Source organism: Phaenicophaeus curvirostris, chromosome 2 (genome assembly GCF_032191515.1).
Source record: "Phaenicophaeus curvirostris isolate KB17595 chromosome 2, BPBGC_Pcur_1.0, whole genome shotgun sequence".
NCBI lineage: Eukaryota > Metazoa > Chordata > Aves > Cuculiformes > Cuculidae > Phaenicophaeus > Phaenicophaeus curvirostris.
In genome coordinates this window covers 89,191,829-89,204,364 of record NC_091393.1, presented here as the reverse complement: position 1 = coordinate 89,204,364, position 12,536 = coordinate 89,191,829, and the positions used below count along the sequence as shown (strand labels likewise).

At 38.6% G+C, this 12,536-nt stretch overlaps 1 protein-coding gene across 4 annotated transcripts in view; it reads left to right on the top strand.

The window, feature by feature from the left end:
• The window catches only part of KCNK2 (potassium two pore domain channel subfamily K member 2), a 132,554-nt gene extending 120,348 nt beyond the window's left edge, over positions 1-12,206 (top strand). For all 4 annotated transcript variants that reach the window (XM_069852808.1, XM_069852807.1, XM_069852810.1 and 1 more), the window contains one exon: positions 8,370-12,206. In XM_069852808.1, coding sequence (XP_069708909.1) covers positions 8,370-8,687 — 318 coding nt within the window. In that variant the 3' untranslated portion in view covers positions 8,688-12,206. The remainder of the gene's footprint in view (positions 1-8,369) is intronic.
• Positions 12,207-12,536: the final 330 nt, after the last annotated feature.

The following is a 12,536-nucleotide window of genomic DNA, read 5'->3' as shown; positions in this document are numbered from 1 at the left end:
TGATGAGCAGTATTCATGATAGTTCTGAGGAGGTACCTAACACAGGAGTGTTCATATTTCTAGAAAAGGAAAAAGTAAAACAAAATGAGCCTGGCTACTATTACTGTATCTGTTTCTGGTTTTGTAGACATGGTGGTTTTGTTTTTTTTTTGTAGGCTTCCTGTTTTTGTTTTGTTGAATCAGACCATGATAGAGCAAAAGGGCCATTTCTGCATCTGCCATCTGTCACATCTTCACAAAATATATTCCTGCAGCTGCTACCATAGATGTTCCTCCATAAAAAAATAATCAAAATTCACGAGCCCTCTGCATTCTCATTTGAGAATGTGGTTTATTTCATCCAAGGCATCAGATGTGCTCATGGAATTTATGTGGGTGAAACCAAACAATCGTTGCCCACCAGAATGAACTCACAAACATTACTTATTACAGGGCTGAACAATCTAATTTCCAGTGGGGGAGCATTGTTCTCAAAAATTCTGACCACTATAGCTACAAAAATACAACTGCCTATGTAATTTAAACGTTAAACCAGAACACTGCAATTTCACAATATAAAAAAATTTCTTCTTTGATATTTGCCTTGAAAACAAAGGGACAAGTATACAAGTCAGTGGAACCAAAGGAGGGATCAATTACTCCTTTATTTGTGCCATTCACTTTGAATTAGTCTGGTAGCTTAACAACCTGGTGCGGAAGAGTTCTCTGCTACAGAGCTGAGGTCCTGACAGAATGAAGGAGTAGAAGATAGTGCTTAAATACCTGGGAAGGCTCAGCACAGGTATCTCATTAGTGCCTGTGATTTTCCTATGTTGCATTTTGCTGCTGTTTTCTTTTGCCTGTGAAGACAAGTAGAGCAGAGTCCTCTCTAACTTCCTCTTCACAGATTATAGAATAATGGAGTTTGAGTACTTAATAATGCTATAATTGCAGAAATACTAAAAGCCAGATAATTGGGATGAGAATTTATTTAGTAGGACTATTAGAGAGATCCACTTTAACATACATGCATGGATTTCAATAAAAATGTCTGTGAAACTTTTTTTTTTCACCTCTTCTGCACGCTAGTTTTCTCGGGCCAATAGCAAATTGATGTAGTGAACATAAATTTGCAGCCAGCGGTAGCTCAGGTGGGAAGAGGTGCCATGTACTTGCCCAGAACTGCAGGAAAGTAACATAGCAGATAGAGGAACTCTCCTACCCATGCATGGCAACAACCCACCCAGAAGCTGTGTTGTTAAATCCATCAATCTTCTCCATACCTCCTTTTTTTACATCTTGATTTTTAAGTGGGAATTTTGAGGACAAACTATGCAAACACTGCATGAGTTTCTTGAAAGCTAAGACAAAATGTTATGTATTTACTATGCTGCATGGTTAACGTGACATGTACGTGCTCCTTCTAGTTTTGTCTCTAAGTTGCATATCATGGAGAGGTTAATTGGATGTGTTATTTTCAAGAAACAGAGAAAGTACATTGGAGAAGAAAAATGAAGCTGTTGAAATTTGGAGAAATCACTAGAGATAAGTGTTAGAAATTATATACAGAGGAAAATCTAGAGTGTTAAAAACATCTGTAGGGAAGACTACCCTTTGTTTTCCTAAAATGCAGTCAGATGGATGTCTCCAGCTCATCTACTTGCTTTAATTCATTTGTCTTGGCTTGCACTAACATGGCCGTGGTAAAATATATGTGCCTGTATGCCAAAGGAAATAACACAGAGTACACGTATGAAAGAAAAAGCTACATATATTATTTAGAAAAAATATTTCTTTTTCTTGCTTAGCATATATAATGTTGTGGGTTTTTTTTTCTTGTTTCGTACTTAGTTGTTTAGCTCCTCCTGGGTAACTGAGTTCCATCTAAGCAGGATGTCTGTCTTCCTACTCTGTAAGTAGAAGTAGATTAACTGGTTATACTGTAAAATCTCCCAGAAAGAGCAGCAAAACTAAGGTGAAGTTAAGCAAACGGATATTCATTTTGGCCTATTTCAGAATGTCCTTAATTAGGCTTGAGGGTTTTTTTTCTGTTAGAGCACAGATGTGGCTTAATTCAACAGTACAGATTACTCTTGTAACAGCTATGGCTACATAGTTTGTGCTGTCCAGACCCCATTTAATAAGATGAGTAGTCTTCCTGCATGGTGGGCAGTTTTAATTGTATAATTATTTGGATATCTCTTGTGAGCAAACTGTCTGGAAAGATCCCCAAACTCCTGACAAGTATAAGGAATTACAAGAAATGTACTGAAAAATGAAGCAGATGCTTCAGTATCTTCAGATGTTTCTTTCCTTTTAACAGGATCATCCCCTTGGACATACTTACATTCTGGGCCTCCATCCAAGTGCACAGATCAGCTAGATAGTAAGAAAGCTAAAACATGGTGGCAATGAAAATGAATAGACTTTTGGTCTCAGTGGCATTGACTGAAAGCCAGTTTTAGGTCATTATTAATTTAGGTGGGTTTTGGTAGGAGTAGGTGAAGGAATGTTTGCTTAATGTCCATGTTTTTTCCTCATGCTGTCAAATTCATTATGTCTGTCTTTAAATGATATTGATGATGATATATATGCACAGCCGAGGAACTGTTTGGTCATTCAGGAAGTTCCTGCAGGATTTTTTTAGTGTATCATTAAAAACAGACAAAAGCGAAAAATTAAAAAGTACTTTAGCAGGGATGAGTAGACACCTCAAAATACTTCACAGTTTATTCCTCATTATATCCTAACAGAGATAATGTTAGATTTCCACCACAAGCAGACAGAGATAGCCTAACATAGACATTTAGAGATACTACTAGGAATGACCCATGGCATTTGAAACATCCTCATGAGGGTGTCAAATGTGATGCAGAATATATGGGATAACCAGATCTATCTGCAGTGGTAGCTAGAGACCAGGCACCCTGTGCTGTGCAAGGAATGGAGTCAACACTCTTTATGTGATAGCTGTGTGGAATATGTAATTGTGTTACCATTACAATATTTATTGAGATTTTGTCATTGAGATCTGTCTTCACTGGACTTATAAGGCAGTAGGGTATTGCTTCATAGAGACCCAATGAAGTTACTAGCTGTTGATGTTCAAAGTACAAAGTTGATAGGTGAGAGTTGATGTTCCTTGTGAAATATCTTACACCTTGCAGTCTAATCTGGATTTTCATATGGAGGAAGTTAATCTTGGAGCTGAGCTAGGAACTGTGTCCCCATTACTGGTGACATTTCTATTCCCCAAAGTCTAGGACTGAGCAACACCACCAGATCGGTGCTGCTCATTGCAGGTCTGAGTCAGGTGCTATCACTGTGACATGTTTTTCCTATTACTTATGAAATATTTTGTATCATTCAGCCTTACATAAAGTACTTAGTTGTCAAGAATTTCTGTGACTAAGAGGCCTTGTCCTTGTGTCACATTGCTCCCAACTATGACAGCTTCTGTGTCTACAGACCTGTGTGCTGTAATGAGGCAAGAGAACTGGAGAAAAGTAAACAATTGCTGCAGTAAGTAGGTATGTTAAGGATTTTTTTTGAGCAGCATAGACAACTGGCATTTCAATCACTTGGCGTAAGACATTTTGTGACTGCCAGTCCTTGGATAAAGAGGTGCTGTAATGCGGTGCAATAAAATGTCACACCCTAAGGACAGAAAGAACCTGAGCATATACAGAAATGTCCCTATGGATGAAGGAGGGATCAAATTATAAAAGCAAGTTGCTTATGTGCACTGGCAGTTAAAAACTGCACACTTCCTTTCCTATAACCTTTTGTGCTTGAGTCCATAAGTGCTATGGAATTAAGAGTTTTATTCTGAAGAGGTAATATTTTTGAGTGCATTCCAGTTCACACAGAAGCTAGGGACTGAAAGCAGTAATTTGGAACACACAGAGTTCACACAGTACTGAACTTCTAGTTTCTCACGCTGGCCAATTACCTCTGGTTTACTACTAATGCATTTCAATTTTGCTTAGCAATAGCTTTGCATTTTTCAATATTTTTTCCTCTAAGATTTTAATATAAAACTGGAATTGTTCCAAGCAACATCAGATCTCTGGTCTATGAGCAGACAGGATTGAGTCCACCATGTTCATGTTTCACATCACCTTAATTGGAACATGAGCCCATCTCCAAAGGCATATTTAATGATGTTCTTCAGCTGGCTGTATAGACTTGCTTCACAAAAGAAATCTAATTAGAATTTAGTAATCATATATCCTAATAACTACAATTTAAAATTCTCCTGTATAGTTTATATGCACAAGAGTTAAAATATAGCAGCTTACCCTGTGCAAGACAGGCCCATCACCGGTATACTGTGAGGTGGGCTGGCAAGGGAATTCTGAGCCTATCCAAGGGATTACATAGACTTGCTTTTGTCAGAAGCATGACCAGCTGTTTTTTCATTGCTTGGAAAACACGAGAGAAGTGGGAACTGAAACTATGAGTAAAAGGAAGGTTAAAAAGCATATAGGGAGACAGTTCAAGATGCTTATATCTTCCAGTAGGTTGCCAAGACACAATTTTAAAGCCACTGGTCTGAACATCCCTTGAAGGTGACAATATGCAATGACAGAGATGTGTGCATGAGCAAAATAAGTGGTCTGTTGAATGCTTACACAGCTAGTGAGAGGGACAATTATACAGGTGAAATAGGAACATGTATACTGGTTCTTTGCTCCCATGGACAAAAGCATATGCTCCAGAACCTGTGCAGCCTGCCTTGAGTGAAGCTTTGGAGAAAGACAAAGCTGCCTTGGCATGTGCACTGATACTGCTTATCTTATTTTTATTACTTCTTTACTACAAATAAAGATATTGTAGCAGCTAAATTATTTCAGCGTTACAGATTTCACTGCTTTCTGATCTGAAGTGCAGTGTGTCTGATCCTAGTTGCACAATTTAAATACTAATAATCATTCAGCTGGGCGAGTCCTTTGTGTATTACAGATAATAATCCTTGTTTTAGAATATATGCATAATGAGTCCACATTAGTCATCTGGGTAATTCACTGAAGCTGAGACAAATGTAATAAAATGACCCCTGGGTAAAGAGATGTTTTTGGTTTGTTTCTGGAGAGGGAAAGTTTTCCTGGAGACTTGTCACTCCTGGGTGGACTGACTATTCTTTACCTTCATTATATTCCTCTTTTCCACTGCACTGCAAAGCATAAATGAGCCCATGGACACTTTTTTTCTGATACCCTCCATATTTTTCTGTGGGTTTGTTGTTTTGGGGGTTTTTTTTGTATTATTTCTGTGCTCACCAAGTCCAAGCTTGCTTGCCAGTGGTGGAAATTCCAGACTGAGCAGTACCAATTAGACTAATTGAGTTAAGTGGGTTAATTCTTCTGAAATGCTTTGCTTTGGAGTTATACTTATCAGCAGTTTATCTTCCCTGTGCTATACCTTCCAACTATTAAACTACCAACAAAGTAGACATTTAATGAGAAACAATCTATTTCCTTTGTAGTTATAATGAGATAATCTCCTCAAAAGGTACATCCTTTCATTACCTGTATAATTTATTTAATATTGTAACAGTGGTTGGGTTGAAATACAAAAGCAAAATTATACCTAGCTTATAATTTACAAAGCCATAGTTTACCTCAGACTATTTTCTGGATGAGCTACTCAGTCAGCAAAAGTAAAGATAATTTGGGATTCTGCACCAGCAGATGCTTTCCTCCCCCTCCTCAGCCCTACTCTCAGAGTTTGGGCTCATGGAATGCTCCAGCTTTCCTACTACTGAGACACTTAAATGGTGGAAATAAATTTTGTAGTTCTTCAGCCTGGAGAAGACAAGGCTCTGAGGTAACCTTGTAGCAATCTTCCAGTACCTGAAGGGGCCTACTTGAAAGCTGGGGAGGGACTTTTTACAAAGGCTTGTAGCAATGGAACGAGGGGGAATGGGTATAAACTGGAGAGGGGCAGATTTAGACTAGACATTAGGAGGAATTGCTTCACAATGAGAGTGGTGAGGTGCTGGCACAGGTTGGCCAGAGAAGTTGTGAATGCCCCATTCCTGGAGGTGTCCAAGGCCAGGTTGGATAGGACTTTGGGCAATCTGATCTATTGGGATGTGTCCCTGCCTGTGGCAGGGGAGTTGGAACTAGATGATCTTTACAGAATCACAGAACCACTAAGTTGGAAAGGCCCACAGGGTCATCAAGCCCAACCATACCTATCAATCACTAAACCAACGCACCTCAACACCTCATCCACCCGTCCTTTAAACACCTCCAGGGAAGGTGACTTCAAGGTCCCTTCCAACACAAACTATTCTATGATTCTATGATAATCATAGATTAGAGGAAAAAAACAAGAGGAATAGTTCAAAGACAAGCCAGTTAACTGCTAGTCTTTGCCACTTAGTAGATTGAAAGGCCCAGATATAGCTAACATCTAGCAGAATAACCAAACAGATACACTGAATGACTTATTCTGCTTTCAGGTACTATTTCCTGTGCAAGACATGGAGATATTCATGTTGTAGTTCACTGGATCACAAAGAGGAATGGTCATTACTGTTAGGGAAAAGAAAAGCTTGTTTGAAGTATGAATATTTTTTTCTGTCCTTGTAAGGAGCCCGAGTACACATTGATGCAATTTGATATTTCTCAAATAAAGTCAGTGTGAATTTATACCAGCAGAGTAATTTTCCTTCTTTTTTTAAAATTATCTTTTTTTTTTTTTTTTATTCAGGGAAGTTGTATGTATCACTCACTCTTAGTTTTGATCTTTAGGTACTATGTTATTGTACTTACATAACAATTTGGACAGTTTAATTATCCTGAGTAGTTTGCCAAACATTAATAAAACCATGTTAAACTCATCAAGGATTATCATCTTAAACACTCAAGAGAGCTGGAGAGATCACAGCTGGGATTTCAAAAAGTTCCTAGCTCCTAGACTGAATGAGTTTCCTGAGGACACAAAGTAATTTCATCCAGCGAACGAGGGAACTTGAAGAATTCCTCAAATGTGAATCCAAATGGCTTTTGGATATCACTCTGTCCAATGTTGTTCTGAGTTGGTTGGGTCTGAGTTAGAAGCAGAGTTCACTATTCCATGGAAATGTGTTGAATGAAACATAAGTGCTTTCAGTCTACAGAAAACTGACCCAGAGTAATAGAAGTTGAAGACCGAAATTGCTGGGGCAATGGCTGGAGCACCTTCCATATGAGGACAGGCTGAGAGAGTTGGAGCTTTTAAGATGAGAGAAAAGAAGGCCCTGGGGAGACCTTGTTACATTCCAGTAACAACAGGGGGCTTACAAGAATCCAGGAAAGGGATTTTCGACATATAGTGACATATAGTGATAGACATATGGTGATAGAATGAGGGGCAATGGTTTTAAACCGAAAGAGGGTAGATTGACATTAGTGATAAGGAAGTAATTCTTCACTATGAGAGTGGTGAGGCATTGGAAGTGGTAGTCCAGAGAAGCTGTGGATGTCCCATCCCTGGAGGTGTTCGAGGCTAGGTGGGATGGTGTCCCTGCTCATGAGAATTAGATGATCTTTAAGGTCCCTTCCAACCTTAACCGTTCTATGATTCTATGATATTTGTGAAATGGTAGCACTGGTACAAACTCTCACCTTGCTTCCCACCTGACTGGAGATCTGTATATAGCAGGGGAAGTAATCTCCCTCCAGCCATATGGTAATTGTACAGTAGTGGTGACTGGCAGCTTGAGTTTCCTCCTCTGGGTGTAATTGCTAATTGACCTCCAAATCCTGCTCTTCAATTGTCTTCATGCTGCTTTTTAGTATGTCATTTTGGTGGAGTCAGGGTGGTAAGCAGACATGTTGCTGACATGACTGAGATGTTGCTGTATTGGTGCTACGTTTGAGCAAGCACAGAAAAGAAAGAATACAAGCAGCTGACTTTTTTCTTTTTTTTACAAAAAAAGCTTTTCTGCCTAAATTTAGAAAATTGTTTACCAAGTCTCCCAGGGATCTTTCCAGAGACAGTCAAAGTGCTCATAAATAACCCTGTACCCTAGTAACAATGCATAGCATGGCCTGGTTTGCTGGGATTTCAGTGTCCCCTGACCAGCTGGGTACTCTGCAGCTGTCGGGGCTCTGCAGCTTCCCTGTGTTGCTGAGTTCTCGTAATTAAAGAAAAAAAAACGAGAAGAAAAGATTGTATTGTGCCTTCAGAACTGTTGTTAAATCTGACTAGTGCAACATTTCTTCTAATTTAACTGCTCTCAGTAAAAGAGTGAGTCTGTGGCATGAGAAATCTGTGCTGGCAGCAGCAGCTCTTTGCCACCCCAAAGCTGCATTGCTCTCACTGGGTTCTTGAGCCCACACAGTATCTAAAGTCCTTGGCCCTGTAATGCTTCCCTTTTCTTCTCACTTTTGCCACAGGTAGGGGAATTCAGAGCCCATGCTGCTGAGTGGACAGCCAATGTCACCGCAGAGTTCAAAGAAACTCGAAGGCGCCTGAGTGTGGAGATCTATGACAAGTTCCAGCGTGCTACCTCTATCAAAAGGAAGCTCTCTGCAGAACTCGCCGTCAACCACAATCAAGACCTGACTCCCTGCAAGAGAACTCTGTCAGTCAACCATCTCACCAGTGAGAAGGACATCTTGCCAGCTCTAACAAAGACAGACAGCATTTACATGAATGGTTTGACACCACACTGTGCAGCAGAAGAGATAGCCGTTATTGAAAACATTAAGTAGCTGTGACTTGGGATCTCAGTCCTTGAGAAGCTCTTGGCTTAGACTAGCCATATACCTTTTTTCTTCACCCTGTCAGTGATCAGTGCTAATAGCATTTTATATGTGTGCATGAGTTCCACAGAAACTACAGTCCAGAGTTACCATCACACCTCTACAAAGACGAATGGCACTTCTGTTAGCGAAACATGCTGGAACAAGCAACGTCTTCTGCCTTTATCTGCCCAGACTGTTTTTCACTTCTCCTAATGTGCCATATGGCCTCAAGAATGAATCACACTTGTTTATGGTAACAATGTAGCTTTGAGGGATCAGTCCTTAAAATTTCAGGGTCTACCTTACTGAGCCTAGGAATGGACTATTTCTGGACTACAACACATTTGTAAATGGCAAGAAATTCTTATGCAGCCTTTTACCTAAGAAATTTTTGTCAGTGCCTTATCTTTTGAAGAACCAGAACCTCTACAGTTCCTGTATGGTTTTTGTTTGTTTGGGTTTTTCTTTTTCTTTGCATGAGAAGTGTATTTCATTTGAGCTTTCATTCTTCTTGAAGCAATGGTGTTTTAAAGGTGTCTGTCATGAAGATGCCAACCAGCATGAATGAATGCCAAAACTCAACAATCATCAAATGATGATCTTAGCTCTAAATTTAAAGGCACTGCAGTTTCAAAAGTTGCAAACATATCCCCCAGAAACATTTTATTTTACTCAGGTCCAGCTGATACTTGTCCACGGTGACTTGCAGAATTTGCAGACCCTCTGAGTCTTATTTTTTCAAGCAGTGTTCAGCAGTTGTTTTTCTCTGCATCGGATGTACCAAAAAAAAAATCTGCAGCTTATCAACCACTAAATTATTTGGTAGATGACAAAACCAAATGAAAATTACCATTTTGAGGAGAGGCAGGAGAGGCTTTTAATTCATGTATTCTAATAACCACATCCAGAAAACCATGCAGAAATAAGCAGCGATTTTTAATAAGCATAAACATTCAGCCAGATATTTGCTCTATGAAAAACATCCTTAACTTCCTCTTGAAGTCAAGTCACACCAGACTCCATATGATATTTTACCCAGGAATCCTGCTGGAGTGCTTTCCTGAATGTCACACTGTACAGTGGCTGCCTGTGCCGGAGCTGTGACAATGTGGGAATGCAATTGAAACTGGTATCACTGTGACTTTCTACATTTCAGATAGAGATGGCTCTGAATATAAGTGCAGGCATGAAGAAGATCTGATGAATAGCACAATCTGAATACTGATGATTGTTCAGACAGGATAGGCTGATGAGAAGCAGATCTAAACCAGACTATGGGTTTTCTTTACTGGATTTAAGGAAACACATTAAATTTTGTATCTTCTGTTTTGCTTATAGGTGTACATGAGATTCAGAAGAAATGCAGGATGGAATGGATAATTTTGCATTTTTTTCTTATGTTAGTCTGTTGTAACCTGGCTGTACATAAAATGACTAGAACAGGCCTTAAAGATTAACTTAGGCTCTGTGTAAATTCAAAAGAATGAGACTTTGCTGATTGGGCATGATTCAAGTGGCAAATCTTACAGCATCTCTGACCATTAGATAACATGCAAGATATGAATGTTAATGTTTTTTGGATGCTTAGCTTGTTTTCTAATAAATATAAGTTAATATGTAAATTCAGTCACTTCCGTGTAAATATCAGTCAATTAACATTTACAGAGAGTATGCTTTTAAAACTAAGGAAGTTCCATGACACAGCACCGAGCAATGCTCTTATAACAAAGACCCTTGTCTCCCCAGCACAGTGTTCTGAATGTCCACATGGTGAGTGTTCATCTCACCATATATAAACTGTGAATTGTAATGAAAAATAAAGTTTTTAATTAAAATAAGCTTTTCTGAATCTCCTGCTTGCTATAACTGGAATGCTAAGAAATAATTTGTGAAACTGATTTTTGTGCTTTTATTGGTTACAGAGTATAGCAGTTTGCCACCTGCTTTAATTTAACATGGTTTAGCAATAAAGGTTTGACTCGCGCAGCACAGAAAATATTTTTTCTTTGATATTAAAAATGATGCTGTTTGGTTGCTGTATCTTAAGATGTGTTTCTTGCTACTTTGTTTCAAAAACTTGCCTGGATGGAGTTTCTTTTGCCACGTGCTACACAACTGATGGCAATTTCTCCATCATTGAACTAAGGGAGGTGTGAGGAGCTCCAATCTATTGCCTTGCCAGTTCTCCTGTGCTTGCTGGTAACCTTCAGCAGAAGTGTGTGAACAAACAGCTCCAATGGCAGTAGTCTTTCATGCCAGAACAGTCATTTCTGCCATGAATATTTTACAACAGCCTCTGTAGGTCTTGGCCAAGGGAACAATAGCCTGCAAATATGTGGTGCTAAGTGAAGACAACTGTCTTCTTACATTATTCCAATCTGATTTGTGTGGGATGTGTCTCAGTGCCTTTTGGATCTGATTTTTAGAAAGGGCCTGGTAATTCTTAATGCTTTTTGTCTTTGACATTCAGAGATGTGGCATCTTACGTTAAAGCTTTGGATCTTCCTAACCCATTTGTTTCCATTTACCAACCTATAGAAAAGAATATTTCTGTGGTTCCTTTCATTTTAAAGAAACTTTTAGGCATCTTGGAACCTGCTGTAAAGAGTTTTGGGACATTGTTTTGGGATCCTGTGACAACATTTGACAACAAATATAGTTAATTGTTAAATTCATTCAGCATTTATTTACCTTTACTTTGTAGATGATCTCTACGAAGAGAATCTCTGTCGATTTATATATAAAAGATATTGTTTCTTTTTTCACTTTTGTAATAGAACTAAATGATCCTGCCTTATCAAACTAGATTTGACTGTTTGGAACAAAGCATCAACAAATAAAATTATTTATTTTTAAGTTTAAAAATTGAAGAAGAAGAAAAGATGCCACAGTCCAGATGGTATAAGTAGGTAGAGTTATCATGATCCAAATGTGTCTAGTACCATTAATGTTATTGGAAAATCTTTTTCTTCCTCTCCACATATAATGAGAGATCGTATATACTGAGGATGATTAAGTGAATTTATAAAACTTGATCAACTCTGTAAAAGGTTTTCTTTTCGTTCCTGTAAGAGCAGAATTTCATATTAAAAACCCGTCCCTCTTGCCTCTGGAAAATTTGCATAGCTTGTTTTCCCCTTCCAAATATGGAGCTATGAAACCATGAATTAAGACTTAATGAAAATCCATTTGTAACTTCCTTTTTCTCACACATACATGGGAAGATTTCCAGACTGTTAGGATATTTGTTATTTAAGCAAGTTTGTACAAATGGTATTTCAGTTTGGTAAAGGGTTGTTTTCTTTTGTGCTGCCACTTGTATTTGATAATAATAAAAGATGTTGGCAAATCATTTTATATGAGAGACAAGTTTTAGCACATAAAAATCTGCAAAGGTGCACGTGCCACCTAACAAAATAATTTGTTTCTAAGTGTTAGAGGAAACATAACATTAATAAAAACTGTCCAAAATCTGTTGGATAAGTAGCTAATCTGTATTGTTTACTGTTGCCTATGATAATATTGCCTTTTTTTTGCATTCTGTGGTATAACTACATCTGGTAAAATGTCAGTGTTTTTAACACATCAGTTTTTGGATAACCCTGCATGAGAGGCAGGGAGATCAAATTACAAAGAACTTGTTTTGTGCCTAATTCTTGCTTGAGTACCAGGGCAAGAGCTTACTTTGGCATCCCCTCCATGTTTTGTAGCTCCAGGCTGCCTATCCTCCTTTTCCAAATATTTAGGGTGCCTTGCAGTGCCACTGTCTGAACTGGATGGGTCAAACCCAGAACTAAACCCAGAAGCTTACTGGAA